The sequence below is a fragment of the Cercospora beticola genome, chromosome 3, assembly GCF_033473495.1.
Source record: "Cercospora beticola chromosome 3, complete sequence".
NCBI lineage: Eukaryota > Fungi > Ascomycota > Dothideomycetes > Mycosphaerellales > Mycosphaerellaceae > Cercospora > Cercospora beticola.
The window spans coordinates 3431894-3449998 of NC_088937.1; the positions used below are offsets into that span (position 1 = coordinate 3431894).

The 18105-nt window shown below is 51.9% G+C and overlaps 12 protein-coding genes across 12 annotated transcripts; 5 read left to right on the forward strand and 7 right to left on the reverse strand.

The window, feature by feature from the left end:
• Nucleotides 1-1048: 1048 nt before the first annotated feature.
• RHO25_005336 (uncharacterized protein) lies at nt 1049-1625 on the reverse strand (the record flags this gene model as incomplete). The annotated part of the gene is made up of 2 exons (XM_023596243.2): nt 1049-1449; nt 1508-1625. 2 exons carry the CDS (start codon nt 1623-1625, stop codon nt 1049-1051), a joined length of 519 nt encoding a protein of 172 aa, XP_023457921.1.
• An 824-nt stretch (nt 1626-2449) lies between these two features.
• On the reverse strand, nt 2450-3537 carry RHO25_005337 (uncharacterized protein; the record flags this gene model as incomplete). The annotated part of the gene is made up of 2 exons (XM_023596244.2): nt 2450-3452; nt 3509-3537. The coding sequence occupies 2 exons, from the start codon at nt 3535-3537 to the stop codon at nt 2450-2452; spliced, it is 1032 nt and encodes a 343-aa protein (XP_023457924.1).
• Nucleotides 3538-4624: 1087 nt separating this feature from the next.
• On the forward strand, nt 4625-5248 carry RHO25_005338 (uncharacterized protein; the record flags this gene model as incomplete). Its single annotated transcript, XM_023596245.1, has 1 exon — nt 4625-5248. One exon carries the CDS (start codon nt 4625-4627, stop codon nt 5246-5248), a length of 624 nt encoding a protein of 207 aa, XP_023457923.1.
• Nucleotides 5249-5329: 81 nt separating this feature from the next.
• On the forward strand, nt 5330-6055 carry RHO25_005339 (uncharacterized protein; the record flags this gene model as incomplete). The annotated part of the gene is made up of 1 exon (XM_023596246.1): nt 5330-6055. One exon carries the CDS (start codon nt 5330-5332, stop codon nt 6053-6055), a length of 726 nt encoding a protein of 241 aa, XP_023457918.1.
• Nucleotides 6056-6316: 261 nt separating this feature from the next.
• RHO25_005340 (uncharacterized protein) lies at nt 6317-7247 on the reverse strand (the record flags this gene model as incomplete). The annotated part of the gene is made up of 3 exons (XM_023596247.2): nt 6317-6412; nt 6475-6744; nt 6819-7247. 3 exons carry the CDS (start codon nt 7245-7247, stop codon nt 6317-6319), a joined length of 795 nt encoding a protein of 264 aa, XP_023457917.1.
• Nucleotides 7248-8023: 776 nt separating this feature from the next.
• On the reverse strand, nt 8024-8590 carry RHO25_005341 (uncharacterized protein; the record flags this gene model as incomplete). Its single annotated transcript, XM_065602633.1, has 1 exon — nt 8024-8590. The coding sequence occupies one exon, from the start codon at nt 8588-8590 to the stop codon at nt 8024-8026; it is 567 nt and encodes a 188-aa protein (XP_065458705.1).
• A 203-nt stretch (nt 8591-8793) lies between these two features.
• On the forward strand, nt 8794-10117 carry RHO25_005342 (uncharacterized protein; the record flags this gene model as incomplete). Its single annotated transcript, XM_023596248.2, has 2 exons — nt 8794-8994; nt 9041-10117. The coding sequence occupies 2 exons, from the start codon at nt 8794-8796 to the stop codon at nt 10115-10117; spliced, it is 1278 nt and encodes a 425-aa protein (XP_023457920.1).
• Nucleotides 10118-10437: 320 nt separating this feature from the next.
• On the reverse strand, nt 10438-10697 carry RHO25_005343 (uncharacterized protein; the record flags this gene model as incomplete). Its single annotated transcript, XM_065602634.1, has 2 exons — nt 10438-10475; nt 10532-10697. 2 exons carry the CDS (start codon nt 10695-10697, stop codon nt 10438-10440), a joined length of 204 nt encoding a protein of 67 aa, XP_065458706.1.
• A 263-nt stretch (nt 10698-10960) lies between these two features.
• Nucleotides 10961-12444, forward strand: RHO25_005344 (uncharacterized protein; the record flags this gene model as incomplete). The annotated part of the gene is made up of 2 exons (XM_023596250.2): nt 10961-11576; nt 11624-12444. 2 exons carry the CDS (start codon nt 10961-10963, stop codon nt 12442-12444), a joined length of 1437 nt encoding a protein of 478 aa, XP_023457916.1.
• A 326-nt stretch (nt 12445-12770) lies between these two features.
• RHO25_005345 (uncharacterized protein) lies at nt 12771-14583 on the reverse strand (the record flags this gene model as incomplete). Its single annotated transcript, XM_023596251.2, has 2 exons — nt 12771-13546; nt 13611-14583. 2 exons carry the CDS (start codon nt 14581-14583, stop codon nt 12771-12773), a joined length of 1749 nt encoding a protein of 582 aa, XP_023457915.1.
• A 495-nt stretch (nt 14584-15078) lies between these two features.
• On the reverse strand, nt 15079-16530 carry RHO25_005346 (uncharacterized protein; the record flags this gene model as incomplete). Its single annotated transcript, XM_023596252.2, has 1 exon — nt 15079-16530. The coding sequence occupies one exon, from the start codon at nt 16528-16530 to the stop codon at nt 15079-15081; it is 1452 nt and encodes a 483-aa protein (XP_023457129.1).
• A 373-nt stretch (nt 16531-16903) lies between these two features.
• Nucleotides 16904-17733, forward strand: RHO25_005347 (uncharacterized protein; the record flags this gene model as incomplete). The annotated part of the gene is made up of 4 exons (XM_023596253.2): nt 16904-17070; nt 17149-17320; nt 17393-17579; nt 17648-17733. 4 exons carry the CDS (start codon nt 16904-16906, stop codon nt 17731-17733), a joined length of 612 nt encoding a protein of 203 aa, XP_023457130.1.
• Nucleotides 17734-18105: the final 372 nt, after the last annotated feature.

An 18105-nucleotide genomic window follows, 5' to 3' on the forward strand; every position in this document is an offset into this window, starting at 1 on the left:
AACCAGAACTTTGTGTCTGCCATGCGGACTCGGTCTCTATACCGAGCCCGGCATGCACGTAAACGAAACGTTATCCCACTTCAGCCAAGAAGCACCAGCTCCTTCCAGATGGCAATATATCGCACACGCTGTCTACTGTGCCGCTACCCATCAGTATCAGGCAACACGATTGGCGACGTTCTGTCCGTTAGCATTATTCAGTAACCGTGCACAGCGCATTTGACGCATTAGCCGCCATTGTTCATGGGAAATCATCAGGCGCGGACTGATAACAATAACATCGGCTGGCTCACAGATGGCAGACCTTATCACGAGTAGGACCATTTACATTGACGTTCCTAGCTGCTGCCTTTCTTCGACAGTCGTGAACCTAGAGTTCTCTACCTCGTGCCAGTCGTGGTCCGTTGAAAACACCAAGAGCCGAATAGAATTATACATAGTAACACTCGGGTTACGAAGATGGGGATGGCAAAGTGTCGCCGGACACTGCACATTGCATTGATCTCCTTACTGCAGCAATCCTACTCATATCTCAACCCATGCACGAATGTTGCGAGGCCTGACGTGGGGGTGTGTCAACTTTCGCATTAACAGTGGTCTCCTTCACAAGCAGCGTGGGCGTGAGCGCCATAATTTCGAGCACGTGGCCTGCAGAACTGCGATCGTGCGTCGGGCAGGATCACTTCCTGTAGTACTGAATCATCACACCGACACGCACGATCAGCGAATCTACGTCGTGCATGACAAGTCTTGCAGTTTGGCTCCTTTGCACCCGGCTGTATCATCCACTCCCCACTACCACCCGCGGGCTTTTAAAAAGTCGCAAGGTCGATCAGTGTCAGGTCTATGGGTGAAGTGTAGAGTTACCCCTTTGATATATCTCCTCTCAAAGTCGGCGGCTAGAACGCCTATGCCGCAACACTCGGCGGCTGCGTTTGTTTGTGAACCTACTTCAATCTGCATGTGGGATTGCATATCCCACTGCCCTAGTACTCAGAAGCCATACAAATACGCCCACCCTCCCTCCCAAAGCAGCATTTCTCCCCTCTCACTCCGGCTTCCTCGGCTTCCTATCAGCCAAAACAGTAGCAAACATCGCCATCGCCTGCATGTTCACCTCCGCCGGAACAGGCTGATCCGGTTTCGCCAACTGACTCAACAATTTAAAATAATTTATATAAAAACTCGGGGTACTCGTGAAGAAAATTTTCGCTTCTTCATCATTCGGATTACTGAAAGTATGAGGAGCTCGAATTGGTACGACGATATAATCGCCGACTTTTGCGTCGATGATCTTTTTGTCGGAGCCTGAGGAGGTTGGGTCGGGGACGTGGAAGCGTACGCTGCCGGCTGTGATGTAGAATGTTTCGTCGTGCATTTCGTGCCAGTGAGGTGGCGGGCCGGGGGTTTTGGGGGGTAGTGTTAGTTCGGCTACGCCGATGCGGTTGTCTATGAGCGATGGTCATTAGCATGATTTACAGTCTTCTTCGCATTGTGAGAGCTGTACCTGTGTGAGAGCCATCTTCCAGCACGCGACATGTGATTGGACCGAGCTTGAAGACTTCACCTGCTTTTGCTTCGATGAATTCGATGTCTTTGTCGGGCACTGAGACTAATCCGGCCATCTTGGAGCTTTTCTTTGCACCTGCGGCTGGTGGGGTGAAGGTGAAGTCGATGAAGACGGACGCTGAAACACGAAATGCTGCAGAAATGGTCTGGTTGAGTTCGGACTTTGGTTATTCTTGGCTTCTTTAGGATCTCTCGAAGATCTCTTGTTGCGCAACTGTCTTCTGTGTGGCGCTCATTTTCGCTGTTCAGTGCTGTGATTTTTGGCAGAGCTTGGGGAAGGTGCAAAGCAGTGCTCGGTACCGAAATTTGTGTCACAATACATGTGATCGAATTCGGCTCTCCAACGAGTGAGCAATATGGCCCGAATGCGATGACATATCTGCCAGCTCGAGTAAATGTGGCGATGCACAGAACTTGCAAAGTATGGACAGCGAGAGGAGACTACATTTATACGACCATGTAATGTTGGGAAATGTGTGCCTCAGGCTTGATGACGAGCTCTCCTACTCCTACTGTCCTGCTACATGTATCTGCGTAGCAGTAAGGGCAGTCGTCGCTGCCTTGAGCGCTTATGGTCGCCATTGCAATTCAGAACCTCTTCCTTGATGTCTTCCCACCAGCATCATAACCGGCCTCGTCATCATGTTGGCCTGGAAATCCGATGGCAGATGCGCAGGACCAAGGATGGCGGGCAGCATATCGTACTCTTCGACTATGCTCTAAGTGTGCTTCCCAATCACTATAACATTTCTCGACATGGGGAGACTTCACGGGCCTCGTGACGCCTAGTCCAGTCAGAGCACCTCAGACGATGCTACGCTCATTGCAGTAGCCCAAATCCAGAGTACCGGATGGTAGTAGACGGCCAGCCTGAATTCGCTCATGTGCTCGTGAAAGCCTCACCAGAAACTTCGACCACGATCTTGCCCTTCGCCCTCCCAGTCTTCAACTTCTCAAAAGCTTTCGGCGCATCCTCAAACTTAAACTTCTCGTCAATGACAGGCTTGATCTGGCCATCTTGCATCCATTTGCCTATGGCCGCAAGGTCGTTCGAGTTGATGTCTGCCATGAGCGTGGTAATCTTTCGTTGGCCCCCACCGAGAAAGCCAGGCCAAAGTCTCATTGCGATCATGTGCCAAAAGGTTTTGAATGCGATTGGCGCTCCCACCATAACGTATACCGCTCCTGGATTGGTGTACTGATGCGCTTTATAGAACAGCTCTGGGCTTGAGCCGACATTGTCGACTACATGGTCGTACTTTCGCCCGTTCGAGATGAGAGTCTGCAGGATGTTGGATTGCTTGTAGTCAATGACTTCGTCGGCTCCAAGACTCTTGCACAGATCAACGTTGGCGGTTGAGCAAGTGGTAGTGACATAAGCACCACCAGCTTTTGCAATTTGAATCCCGAAGACGCCCGTACCGCCACTGCCACCATTGATGAAGATACTGCTGCCTGTCTTGACGTAGGGTATGATCGATTGATAAGCGGTGATGCCACAGATGGTCGCTGAGGCACCAGCGACTGGTGACACGCCTTCAGGTAACGCTGCTACACGCGAATCCATAGCAACGGTGTGTTCGCCTAAGGCGCCGCCTACAATGCCTCCAGCACCAGCGCCACCGAAGACGAGCTGACCTGGCTTGAACGTTGACCCATCTGCCGGCTCTATGATACGTCCAGCGAAGTCCACTGAAGGTGTAGCCGGGGTCTTGAGAGCTAAGGTGGTGAAGCCTGGTACTTCAGGCGCCTTGTAGTCGACCGGATTGAGTGCCGCAGCGAGGACCTGAACTAAGTGTTGATCGGGCTTGCGTCGTGGAAGTGGTACATCGGCATTAAGCTTTAGATTCTTCTCCAGGCCACCTTTGGTGCTGCTGAACTGCCTGCACGTGAGATTGTATCAGTAGTGTTGCCAGCGTTCAGGAGAAACTGAGCCTACCAGGCGCGAGATGTTTTAGTGTCAGACATGGTTTGGAGTGTGGAGTGGCAACCGCGATTAGACCCGCGTCAAGAACACGATGATGTGAAGGAAAAGAGAGTATGGATGAGGACGAGGCATGCGTCTTGACAGCTCAAGGTACCTCTTTTGAACATGTTGTGTCGTAGTCGTCATTGTATCACTGTCGCAAGATCCATGCTCTGTCTCGGCGAAAAATTGTCCCGCCGAACAAGTTTGCCTACCGCGAGTCCGGACATAACGCCCCAGGCTTCAACTTCTATCGTAGGCATCGCTGCTGGCGGGCAATTGTGTGTTCCTGCATCTCCTTTGGTGCTCTGCGGACGCGTCCTTGCGTGCAAACGGCGACGGACTTTGTTCAGGAGACCAGCATCCGGCCGCTGCCTGTCCTTGCTCTTACGCTGTAGCCTTCTCTGCTGTTCCAGCCGGATCCATCGATACGACGAACGCGACAAGGCTCCGAGCGTCCGGTGCTGAGGAATCAGTACGAGCAGTGAAATGTGTGCAAGCTGCTCGCTCGGCGAAGTCGAACAGCAATTCCCGTGCATTTGAAGCGTGTCGAAGTCGAAGTCAAAGCCGTCCGGCCGGACGAGCGAAATCTGCGAATCGTGCCTCAGGCCTGAAGCCGAATCGCCCGCCGAACTGCTGGCGACGATAGGGCTTTCGTTCCTTCATCCCTCTCACTTCCCTTTCCTTTTGGATGTCAAGAGGAACACAAATACAATTATGGCACAGACTGCGAGTGCGGCCTCAGGTTCTGTACGATAACCATATCACCGATCTGCCCGCAACATGGTACAGGCATCCCAAATGTCAAGTTCTATCGCAACGATAGACGCGTACCACAAGTTGTGTTTTCGCGAACTGGCTCAAGTCGACAAGAAATAGTTTGGTGGCCTCATGGTCCTGGATATGAATCACCAGGTCATCCGAAACGTGGCGAATATGGGAAGTTCGAACGCGCGAGAATGGTCATCACGACATGTCTGGTAGGTCCTTCAGGCGGTGTCCTCAAAAAGCTAAAAGCCTAAGTATTTTCACCTAACATATATACTACCGCTCTCAAACGTGTACTTCTCAACTCCACAGCAAGTAATCATGGCAGACACAGAGCCGATATTCTTCTGGCGGGAAAAAGAATCGAATGGCTACCTCTGCCAATACTACCCAGCAACTTTCTGCAACACCGACGACCCCAAAGAACAGCAACATGAGTTCAATTGCGCCGAGCAGTGGATGATGTACAACAAAGCGTTGATCCTGGCCACGCCCGATCCACCTGAAGCACCCAAAAAGCCCACGAAAGGTGCGACTAAATCAGCTCCAGCCCCATTTGACGAAGGTCGTCGAAAGCTGCCAGAAATGATCCTTGCGGAGAAGCAACCGGACAAGCAGAAATATATGGTGCAAATTGTGCCGTTCACGAAAGTGGGTAAGAAGAAATACGACGCTACGAAATTTCAAATAGTCGTGGCTGGCAATTATTACAAGTTCTCTCAGAATCCGGAACTCAAGAAACTGCTCATGGCCACAGGAGAACGAGAATTATTCGAAGCTGCGCCGAACGATCGGACTTGGGGCATTGGGTTCAAAGCAGAGGAAGCAAAGAGGCATACAGACAGAACTTCCTGGGGGTCCAACCTGCTCGGGAATGCTTTGATGACTGTTAGGGAGAGGTTGCGTGCTGAGGAGGCGGAAGAACAAGGAGATCCGAATGTTTGACGTTCGAGCAAGCGGCGAAGGCGAACGTCTAAGACTGTGATCCTGTTGTTGGCTCTTGTGTTTGCTTGCTGTTTCTTTCACATGCGCGAGATACACTACACTATTCAAAAAGCTGCCACAGAGCCAGCACGTTCCAATTCCTTCCTGGACGCATCCCGATCACGAGGAAGAAGGACAATAACAAGAGGAACACCTCCAACAACCACTCCTCCTTCTACATCCGGCAACAACAACACAAAAACTCAAACCGTGTCCAACCCAAGCAACCACCAAGTCGAAATCCGCATCGGCAGCCCACCCCGCAACGTCGAAACATCGCTCTACATCGGCATCCTCCCCCGCTCCGCCTTCCAACGCTTCACCCGCGCAACCTGGACCTTCCACCACGAATACAACAACAACACCTTCTGGCTCCCTTTAGGCACCGAACCTCACTCTGCTCAAACTCTCCTCCGCTGGATGTCCTGGAACATCAACCAACCCCAACCACTCCCCATCCATCTTCCCGAAACATTCGAAGAAGGGGTAGAACTGGCTTTTGCGGCGAAAATGTTCGAAATCAAGTGGCATTTTACGGAAATTTTGAAGGAGGGGTTGATGGGGTATATGAGAGGTGCGGCGTTGACGAGTGAGGAGTTTCGCTTGGGGTGGGAGAAGTTGGCGGAGGATGCTGATGTTGCGGGGGCGTTGGTCGGAGGGTTGAGGGAGAGGTATCGGGATGGGTTGAGGTGGGGGTTTGAGGGGGTGCCGGAGAGGAAGATGATTATGAAGTTTGCGGAAGTGAAGGGGATTTTGATTATGTGGTGAGAAGGGGCGAGGCAATGATCTGGGAAAGATTCTGTATGGCATGTCTTGAGACCGGGGCTCTGTGCACTGCTTCTTCGGATGCGGGCAGTGGATGTATTGGTGTTTTGAGAGCATTTTAACAGTGATATCATTTATGCGGCTTGACTTCGAAATTTGGACACCCTGTGTCTTGCAATTTCCTGCTCTAGCAGTCTCTCATTCTAACGCCTTGAAAGCGTCCGCATTCGCCGCACGACTTCGCCTGCACCCCAGCCTTCTCACTTATGTGAAGATGATTCCTCCATCAACGACTTGAGTTTGTCCAGTCACATAATCGCTGTCCGGGCTACCCAAGAAGCTCACCAACTTTGCAACATCCTATTGTGGAACCATTAGCACAGCCTTCCAGATTCCAGCCCCACATATCTACATGGACTTACCTCAGGTGTGCTAGTCCTCTTCATGGCAATCAATTCATTGGTATACTTCTTGATCGTGTCACCTTTCTTGACGCCTGACTTCTCGCCTAGCTTTTCATCGATGAGGTCCCACATGGCTGTTCCCACAATGCCTGGCGCATATGCGTTGACGGTGATGTGATGCTCGGCCATCTCCATCGCATAAGCTTGTGTCAGACCACGAACAGCCCATTTCGACGCGGAGTAGTGAGAGAGAAGAGCGAAGGGCTTGAAGGCGACGATCGAGGCGCACTACTCGTGATGATAGGTCAGTGCCGAAGGCAAGAGGTTCAAGGCTGCACAGGATGAGGACTGGTGAAGCTCACGCCAATAAGTTTCGCTGGGGCTTCAGCAGTCGCATTCCCTTGCTTGATGATCTGCTTTGCCGCAGCCTGGTAGCAGTTGTTCACTCCAAAGACATTGACGCGGAACATGTTCTCGAAGTCCTCTTCTGTCAAGTCGAGCAGTGCTTTGACTTGGGCAATGCCTGCATTCGCGACCATAGTATTCAGTGGTCCGAGCTCATTGACTGTATGCTGAATCATGTCCTCGACTTCTTTCAGCTTGGAGACATCTGCAATGGCGACTGTAGACTTTCGGCCCAGTCCTTGAATCTCTTTTGCAACTTCTTCGGCGCCGGACTTGTTGGCTGCGATATCGTTGACTGCTACATCGTAGCCGTCTTGAGCCAAGCGGAGAGCAACGGCGCGGCCAATGCCTCGAGATGAGCCTGTGACAATTGCTACTTTGCCCATGCTGGCGATTGAAGTTGGTTTATATTTCTTCGTATTTCAGCAGTGTCGCAGGTCAGTGAAGCAAATGTGTAAGAGCAATCTTGACTCCTTCTGTAGAAACAAGTACAACGACAATGGCGAGTAGGACGAAGCTTAAACTGAAGGGCATCTTGTTTGTTTTATACTTGCCAATGTAGGAGGATCGACCACAGCTGCACTTACTGGTCTCGGCCGCGATTAACGAGTGTTGGTACGCGTGAGGAGGTACTCCTCTTCTGCAACAAGAGGGACTCGTCCAACCGGTAGCTGTGGTTGCCTCGTTGAGAATTGCTCCGTTGCACCGAGATGTATACCCTTTGGGGGAACGCGGAGGAAAGCCGCATGAGGGCATCATGATGAGGAGTAGAGCTCGCAGCTGTCAAGTAGAGGAGCTGCAGGGTTTCGGGAGACGATATCCTGGGTCGTCTGACATAGCTCTCGCAGTAGGCAGGTCAGCCGAGCATACTTGAATTCTGGTGTTCTACGACCATTTCATCCTGGTGAGGTCAAGTTATAACAACATGCTTTGCATGCAGTGTCCGGACGATAACGGCTGCGCGACCATGATGTCCACTGTTCACGCCGGGACGAGCGTGAAGTATCGGAGCTTCTACTTTGCTGGTGACTCGGTGTCTGTTCGTGCCTTCTTCGCGTCTCAGCTGAGCTGGTACGATTGCAGTGAACTCTGACGACAGACAGTTGTATTCAGGCTTCAATCGTCGGCTGGCACTCAGTTTGAGTAAGTCGACATTGTGCGCTTACGCCGGATTTGTCTCTCCGATAATCAGGAACTCTGCCCGCACATCGCCAGCCAGCACTATAGGCAGCCCGTCAGGCTCTTTCAATGGCGCACGCTGTCCAGCCGGACTCATCACATCCTCTTTCCTACCATGCCACCACAAGGTGACCACATGGCCAACTTTCGGCTCCAGCCGATAGCGATGACCACGCGTCAGCACATGTTCGCCGTGGTGCTCTCTTTCGGCAAGATCAAAGCTACCCGTGAATACTGTAGTCTCGCCAGGCTCAAGGGTTTGAAAGTATACGTCGTCGCTGCCTTCCAGCTCGCTGCTGAAAGGTGCTCGTTTCTTCTTGGCTCGACAGACGCCAATGGTCGCGTTGGATGTGAGGTCTGTACATCTAAAGCCCTGCGTGTAAGCTAGATTTGTATCAAAGATCGTGCCCCAGATGAAGATGGTGACGGGACTGCTGTGACGGAGTGTTGCTGTGACTGTCAGACTGGCAGCTTCGCCAAGAACGAGATTCGAGGGTTCAACAGAGATCGTCGCTCGAATAAAGTGCTGCGCAGAGATGCTGTTTGACATGCTACCCGCCTTTTTACGCCGATACGATTTCCCGTAGAAAGGTCTTGAACGCTCGCGAGTGTTTTGTAGAAGGAAGAGTAGGGGAAGGTGTAGCGAAGCCAAGTGAATTGGAGGGGTTCGTGCAGGGCTCGGGATTTGTTTCTGGGCGCGTCCTCCACCACGCACGCGTCTTCCAGCTCTGTGGAAACCACATACCAGCCACCATGTCTCGACCAATCCTCACTCAGCCGCCACGAGGCTTGACACTTACAGAAGAGCTTGAGAAGCTAGAACAGCAAATCACCCTGACTTTGCAAGAAATCGACAGCAACTTCAGCAAAGCCCACCGCATCGTCACCAGCAGTATCCTGCCAATCGTTGAGGACTATGCGAAACACAGCAATGATGTCTGGGAGGGCTCCAAGGTACGCTATCAGGCACAATGCCAGTTCGTCGGCTGATTACAGCAAGTTCTGGAAACAATTCTTCGAGGCCTCGGCCAACGTCTCGCTGTCGGGATACGAAGAGAATGCCAACGAGGACAACACGCAGACCGACGCTACACAGTCCTTCCAAACGTCGACAGATCACGATGAGAGCACTATAACCGGAGCGAGCGCGCAAGATGACGAGGAGGAGTTCAGCACAGAATCGCCAACACAAATGACGGGCGTGCAGACAACACCCAAACTGCCAACTTCTGCGTCAAAGTCGGGCGGCAAGACAAGACAAGGAAGCAGGCCAGCATCTTCATACAGGTCACCATCTCCGCGAAAGTACACTGGTAGGAACCCGCGAGGCGGCAATACGCCAGGCACCGACCAGCCCAGCACGCCGCGCATGTCTACCGCGAACGATATGGACTCCTCTCCTTTCCAGCCTCAATCTGCTTTCGAACCACCATCTGCCTTCCGGACACAGCAGGAGAACCACGACCCTCTCATGCACCGCGTGCTGGACAAGAATTACCGCATCCAGGCGACACCCATGACCCAGCGTCGACAACATCAGTCTCAAGCCGCTTCAAAGCCTGCTCCAGCTCCGGCTACGGCTACCAAGAAACAGCTCTGGGACGACTCACCTCAGTCCTCGCCCGAAACGTCTGCGCCTCAACTACGAAGCGAGCTTTTCTCGCCCGCCAAACCAGCACCACGAACCCCCGGCGTATCTGTGCTCACTCCGGCAACTCGAAAGACAGGTCCTCCACCACCCACAACATCTACAGGGAAACAGCTCTTCTCCGCACAAGACAAAGCATACGCAGCGAGCAAAGACCGCACGCGTGCAAGTCATATGTTCGAGGACAGTGACGAGGATGAAGACTTCTTTGCCGATATCAGTCCGCCGAAGACGATGCAATTTCATGTCCCCCAGAGCAGACTCGTGCAGACGCCTGCAAGGGAGGCGAGCAAGAAGATTGTGGACGATCTGCTGTTGACTGCGGGAGCTGATGCGACGGATGACATTGAGGACGACTCTTTGGAGTTTGAAGTGCCTAGTCCGAGTGTGGTTAAGCAAGGGTGGCAGATAGATGACGATACGTTCTAGAGCGTGTCTGATTGTGCCACGGTGGTGGGCTCAGCTGCCATTTAGCAGCCTGCGACAGAGTCCGTATCGTTCCGATGTGCCTATATGTACAGTCTCGCTATACAATAATTGGCCAGCCTCTGCGCTCGTCGTTTGTTGTCCTTTCCATGCACATTGGCATATCGTACACAGCTTTCTATTCGCAGGATCGCGGAGTTATGGTCATCGCAGATCCATTTGCGTGACTTGTCCAGTCCCTGCTTTATCTCTTTGTTTCGACACTGTACAGTATGATACATCCCTTCATGGCCTTTCTCCCTCGATGCTCTTATTCGTCCAGTCTAGATGAGGTTCTTGACGGCGTCAACTGCGAACGGTGCTGCCATCCTTGTTAGTTTAATGTCGTGTCTGAGTTGCGATCAAGGTGATGCATACAGAAGTATAGCACAACACACATGCTGACCATGCCGAAGATGGTTTGTCTGGCAGCCGCTTCTTGCTGCGCGAGCTCTTCGGGTGTGGGTTGTGGTGGTGCTATAGGAAATTCGTCAGTTTCATACTCTTCCCGGTCGAATTCAAGAGCCGACTGACCGCCGAACATGTTTGCGATTGCTTGTGAACTGTGTTGAGAGTGATGAGAGTAATTGTCTGTGATTGTGGTGACGAGTGATGAAGTGAATCTTTTGGCCCGATTCGGCGCGACTTTTGCGGAGGCTCGTCAAAGGGAACGTCAACCGCGTCGCGACCAACTTCCATCACCACGACCACCTTCTCTCATCACCTCCAACACACATCTTGTTGCCGCCTGGAATCTATTTCATCCTTTCGGAGACCACTGGAAAGCGCGACGTTCACACCGCCACCATGGAGGATCTCGAGCAGCCAGAGACGCCGACCATCAACAGCCGCGAGGACGAGCCAGAGGGCAACAATGACCAAACCGACCCTCTGCGCCCGGAGATAGAAGAGGAGAACGATGCGGGAGGAACGCCCCCAATGGCTGATCCTACCGCCGACACCGAGGTGCAGGAGGAGCTGCCCACGAACGGCGCAGATGAGGCCGACGACGAAGCAGACGGCGGCAACCCAGCCAACACCGACCGGGCAGTCCAAGACGACGAAGATGACGATTCAGAACTAGAAGAGCTGGACGAACAGGAGTTCGCCGACTTTGACGCCACGGCGCTGAACATCCCAGATAAGCCGATTGATGTGGACGAGAGCAATGTTGCTCTACTGGGTGTGCACAAGCGCAAGCGAACGGCCGAAGAAGAGGCTGAGCGCGAGCGAAAGAAGAAGAAAAAAGAGAAGAAGAGAGACAAGCCAAGTCGGAGACGCAGAGGCGAGGATGAAGATGACTTTGAGGGCGGGCCAGAAATGGATGGCAAGCGCTCGAGAAAAGGCAAGGGATCAAAGCCGAGTGGCAGCTCAAAGAGGGAGAGGACGCCGATTGATCTTGACAGCCTGCCACCGGATGAGCGTGAGTACATGGAACTCCCGAGGTTGAACACATACTAACAGTTGCAGGCCGTCGTCGTGCACTCGATGCGAAGATTGATGAGGCTCTCAAGACACATCGTGTGTCTCGCCGCAAAGCCGCCCAGGACATGGAAGAGCGCGCCGACCAAGAACTTTCAGAAATGCGTACTCGCATCGCTAAAGCTTGTGAGGCTGATGCTCAGGCTCGACAGCGAGGCGAAGTCGCCGTTCAGAAGCTCAAGATTCTCCCCGAGGTCGTGGAGCTCATGAACCGCAACACCATTCAGTCGCAACTCGTTGATCCGGATATCAACATTCTCGAATCTGTCCGATTTATGCTCGAACCCGCCGATCAAGATGCGGCCTTGCCAAACTACCAGATCCAGCGTGAGCTCTTTGCTATCCTCTCAAAGCTCAACATTGGAAAGGAAGCACTCGTTGCTTCAGCTATCGGCAAAGTCGTGCTTTTCTATACCAAATCATCCCAACCACAACCAGACATCAAGAGACAAGCCGAACAACTCGTCGCAGAATGGACCCGCGTTATTCTGAACAAGGGCAAAGATGCTCGCTCCAAGCCTGTCGAGACGAGAGGCTACGACCCATTGGTTGCGGCTGCGAGCCAGAGAATGGGAGGTAGTCAAGTTGATCGTACTGCAGTGGCTGCAGAGAAGCGGAAGAGAGCACTCGAACTTCCTGGACCAGCGAACCGAGCGAGAGTATTGGGTGGTGTCGGAACGTACAGCATTGCGCCTGTCAGTAATTTGAGTAACGCTCAAGGTGTGAGTGCGCGAAAGACGCAGGGCGCGAACGACGAGGCATTTAGGAGAATTGCGGCGAGGAGTTCGCAGAAGGCTGGAAAGCGGTAGACATGTTAATGGAAATGGTTTTGAGGTGATTCACCAAGGGTGCAGCGAGGCGTAGGGAATGGCACAAGCGAACGTACGGCGTGTACTGCATTGAATAGAAGACAGGGCGGAATTACTTGGCTGCCAATGCCGAACAGAACAGCTTCAGATACTCGATGAACGGAAGGGATGAGCAATCTGTCCCTTCGATATCACTAGCAAGCTACACCATGGCCAATCGACCTTTGGCTCCGGCTTCTTTTTGACAAAGTGTGAAATCCAACATTTTGGCTATATAATCAACACGCCATGTTTCAACGCTATGCAAAGATAAAACAGCAGACAATCTACAAGATATACACGGGCATCCGACTCCCCATCAACCTCGGCGGCAAAATCAAAGCATCCTTCTCATCAAAATCATGCAACAACCACCACAAACTCATCCGGAACATCAACATCAACCAGATCTCCTCCCTCAGTGATCCCTTGCTGACTGAATGAATACTATTCGGCTTCGACACCATACCATTCGCATGCCCATTACCAAGCGCTCCTTTCTCATTATCAGGTGATAATAAAGCCGCAATATTTCCCGTCTTCTCCACAACTCTCTCCCTCACCGATGAGCCTTGAAAATTGATGACTTTCTCTCGGATGACGTGGAAGTAGTGGTACCAGATTTCCTCTTCAGTATCACAATCTCTCGAATGCAGGAATGATTTCGGATCGCTGATTTCTTCGAGTACGACGGAGACGTGGGCGCCAGCGATGAAGAGAATTTGGGTTTCGCCATAGGTATGCAAGAATTCGTTATCGATGGCTGAGATGGCGGATTGCACGGCGTCGCGCATATCGATGGAGATTTCGGAAGGGTTGGACTGCCAGACAGGTTTGAGACTTTCTTGCCAGATGGCATCGATCCAGTTGAGGCGGGCAAGGACGTTGGAAGGAGATTGTGCTTCGTGAATCATGCGGGCGATGTTGCCTTGGAATTCGGATTGGATTTTGCAGGCGCTGAGGTCGTTGAGCCAGGGGTCTGGAGTTGGATTGGGGAGGCGTTTGAAGTTTGTGCCGGGGATGCGGAAGACTTTGCTGAGCATGGCGATCATTTCGAAGGAGACTGTTTTGTTCATTCGTCAGTTCGTGATCTCGCAAAAGGCAGCCTGGAAGAGGGGGCCACTCACCTGATCGAATCACGCTATGCTCCTTCCTCGAGAAGTACCTCTCAATCGACTTTCGATCCAGCTTCAACGACCTCAGCGTCCGCTGCGTCACAAACATATCCTCCCAAGCAGCCTTCTTGGGCTCGAAATTCAGCTGCAAACCATCAAAGATCGTCTGAACAGACCCAAAAAGCATCTGCTTCACAGCCGGACAAGGAATCATCCTATTCTCTGCAAAACTCGCCTTCCCCGTCACAGCAAAAGACAAACTCACCCCCAATCCCCATACAGTCTGCGAAAGCAACATATACCCATTCCCCTCCGCCCTCAAATTCCACGTATCCTGATCAAACGTAACCCACTGCATTCCCAAAAGCGCCGCCATCTCCACGATATGGCTAATATTCGACGTCGCAAACGGCTTCCTCACCGCATCAGGCATCTGATCCCAACTCCTCTTCTTCTCCTGCACCTGCACAACCATCGTCGACGGAACCTCCCTCATCATCGACGAATCCCTCGCTGTCTTCTTCGAAGACCCCAAATCCCACTGCCTTCCCTCAACCTCAGCCTTCTGCAAAGCCTCCATAAAAACAACCCAACTCGCATGCTCATCATCAGCCGTATGAACTTTCATAGCTCCAGCTTTCGCATCATCTGCTTGCTGACTCGGAACTCTACAATGCGTTTCCTCATAACTTTTCAAAGATCCGGTAATATTATACACCGGTCGTTCAGGAACAGGGCCTCGAGTGTTATTTGGCGGAGCGACAAAAAGAATTGGAGTCCGCATCATGACTTTGAATCGGAATTCATTCCAGGTAAAAACTCGTTTGGTTTTTTTGCCCCAGAGGCCCATGATGCCTTCACCGCATAATCGATAACCTTCTGCGCTGGCGGCGAATTGTTGTAGTGCTTGTGCTGTTGCGATGATGAAGGCAACGATGGCGATGACGAGCGATACGATCGCTATTATTAATTCGTTGTCGGCCATGTTTTCATGCTTTTGAGGGTGTAGCTTGGCTGAATAGCACTGTTTGCTGTTAGGGCAATTTATGTCTTGGTTCAAGTCTTGGCCCGGAGAACAAGAAGTTATAGTAGAGATATATCAGCGGCTCTTGAGGAACACAAAGATTGATGCGAAAAGACCGGTGTACAGACCCACCGCCACATGTTTGTAGTTTGTTGGTCACTTTACCGCTGAGGTTCAGCTGAAGGTCCCCCTAGTTAATCTGGACTGCGCCATAGCCGCTGATCATGCATAACGCCGCAATCCTTCGTGTGGAGTCACGTGTAGGGCTCGGCCAATACTGCAGGCCGCCAAGTTCGATGACTGGTCGACATGCACTATTCCGCGAGCCGCGTCTCCATCAAACAACGAATTGAAGGAATGATCCAATCTCCTACTTGCACAGCTCACGGGAGCAGGCTAGATGTGAATCGATGCATTCTATCGTTCTGCATACAAACGCAAGGAAAAGCAAATTACTTATGAATAATCAAACCGATCAGGCATGATGATCGGTGCTGCGAGTGTCCATCCAAAAATGCCGTAGCATACCCACGCACACACGATCTTGACCCAACTTGCCCAGTACGTTCTGCCCACTGGCACAAAATCGCCCTTTTCGATGTTCTTATCACCTCCGATGTTTTGTGTCAAGAGTGTAGCAACCCAGGCAGTGGCCAGCATGAAGATGATGTGGTACAAGGAATAGTTGTACTGCGTGCGTTGCTTCTCATCGTCATTCTTGTGCTTAGCGCTTTCTTCGTCGTCTTCATCATCGCTCTCGTCCAGGGCAGAAGCAGGAAGTGCGCCGGATTCGACTGCTCTTCGCAATGCTTCCTGTCGCATGGCGCGGCGGGATTCAGGTTGAGTGTCGACCAAATCATGGCTATCGGCTTCGTTGTCGAGTGAGACATACCCCTTATTACCAGCGCCCATTGCGAGACCATATGTAGCCGCACGTGTGGTGGTGTAAGCACAAGTGACGAATGTGACAACCGCTCCCAGGACAATGCTGGCCTTGCGCGACCCGGCAGCTCTGACCAGTGGATTGCAGCTCTTGTCATCCGGCTCCATTGCTACCGCACTGAATGTGAGATAAGTGCAGTAAATAGCCACCACAGCAGCCTGAGCAAGTCCAGCGCGTGGGTTGTTCGCCTGAATGGTTGGGTGAATTGACATGACACTGATGCCAACCAGGAAGATCAAGTTCATCGTGATCGCGGCCTGATTCATGCCACATCCGCTGTTGGCGAAGAAAATGTACATGACAATCGTCAGGGCGATCGCTCCGAGATACATGCCCAAAGTCGAGCCGATAAGGATTCCGCGCCACAGTCCAGAATCCGTGTCCTCAATCTTGTCAATGCAGAACTCCGCAAAGCTATGCGCCAAATCGACCAGCAGGACCAGTCCGAGGAAGAGGAATAAGACTGCTCCGACCAGAGCCACATAATTGCCCCAGACCTCGAAGAACGTGTTCGGGATCAAAAAGCTGAGCGCAATCAAGCCCAACCAAACGATAATTTTCGGGCCCCAGAATCCATTTTGTATCGCCGCCCTCTTGTCCTTTGAACTGTTCACTCCAATCAACAACACGGCCAGTACACAATGAAACAGGCCCAGCGCAAAGTTGATGCGATGCACTGCCGCGAAACCGAAACATTCATGGCCCAGACAATCGACCGTGACGTAGTCCAGTAGAACCTTTTGCAGTTTCTTGACGGCCCAATCGGTGAGCATGACCCAGGAGAGAAGCGAGTTGAGAAGGAGGATGGCGGCGTAGGCGATTCGAGTTGCGATGCTGTTGTTGCATTTGCCGCAGGCAGAGCACACGGCGGAGCATGTTGCGGCACCGCAGCAGCTGGCGCCAAATGTGAGGAGGGTACCCATGCTGGGCACCGCCATCAGCGGCAGCGATAATAGCATGCCCATGATTGCTGATGTTGTGGGCGGTGTTTGGTGAGGTCGGTGGTTTGCGACTGATGACTGCCTGGCCGTCTCGTGTTCGAGAAGCCGCCGCCGAGGAGGACGTCACGGGACAGGGATGGCACGAGCCAAGTGTGCCTGACGGCCTGAGTTTGACTCGGCTTGAGTGATGTCAGTTCAAACCGAAGTACATCTATTGTGGTATACGCATATCATATCATACCCATCGTCCTAACTATTCTTATCTAGATTTCAAGAGTACTCCAGTTTCTCGATCATAGCAAGATCTTCATCGAAGCGTCGTTACCACAACAAGCCGAGCATCCGCCCTCCCTTCACCGTACTCTTCTTACCACCACACGATCCACGTCCAACAACAATGACCCTCCAACAAGAATTCAATTCATGGTGGGCACCGAAGTCCAACGAAGAAGCCCCAACCTCATCTGTCCCTCAAATCGGCTCTCAAGCTCCTCAGCCCGTTATTCTTGCCCTCCAGTCCAACCAACGCACAGTCCTCGCCTTCCTCCGCCATTGTGGGTGTCCGTAAGTTTGAAAAAGAAAAGCTCCAACGATTCCACTCATTTCGCGTTCAAAGATCTAATGAATAATCAACGTTCTCAGATTCGCCGAGAAGACTTACCTCCTCCTCCGCGAAGCAGCCAAGACCCACCGCGACATCGACTTCCTAGCAATCTCACACTCCGACCAAACTTCCACAGATAAATGGTTGAAATCGATTCCGCAATTCGGTAGTGAACCGGCGAATTTACGGATCATAGTCGATGCTGATAGGGTATGAGCCTTCAGCCTTCCCCCTTCTACATTTCGTTTCATATTCATGCTAATACGCATTGCCATTTCCTAGGAAGCCTACAACGCCTACGGCCTCAGCGTCTCCTCCTGGGGCCACGTCCTCTCAGCAGGAAGTATGTGGAACGTATGGAATTTAGCCAAGAATGAAGGGATCAGCAATCGACCGACGGAGAGTGGGAGTCGATGGCAGACGTCTGGGACTTTTGCGATAGGGGAGGATGGGAGGGTGAAGTGGGGTGGTGAGTTGAATTGCGTCTGCCCTTCCAGTGTGTTGTGCGCTTTGCTGATCTGTGATATCGGAATATAGGAGCTGCGAATCGTGCGGATGACATTCCGAATTTCGAAGAAGCTGTTAAAGCATTGGACAGTGGGAAAGTGGAGACAAAGTTGTGAAATTAACGGCGAGTGTCTTGGAGGACAGTACAAGTTCCAGTGTGAAGTAGCGAACGCGATGTATGAGAGATACCCATGAATTTGCGTAAAAATTAAAGCCTGGTTCAGGTTCGTGATTGAGATTAGTATACAAATCCCAGCACGTTGGTAGCACCACGTCTAGTATAGTGATGAGGACCGAAAGCTCAATATCAAATCCTTGGGACAACTCATCAATTTTCGTGGTCTTAGAGGAGGCAGAGGGAATAGCAGGGAACAATGAACATCAGGCACATGAATTGGAATATCATTGCTGTAATACACGATCTTGCAAGCATGTCGATACCACACGTGGACCATATGCCAAGCCAAAGCCTTCTGCAGCGGTCGTTT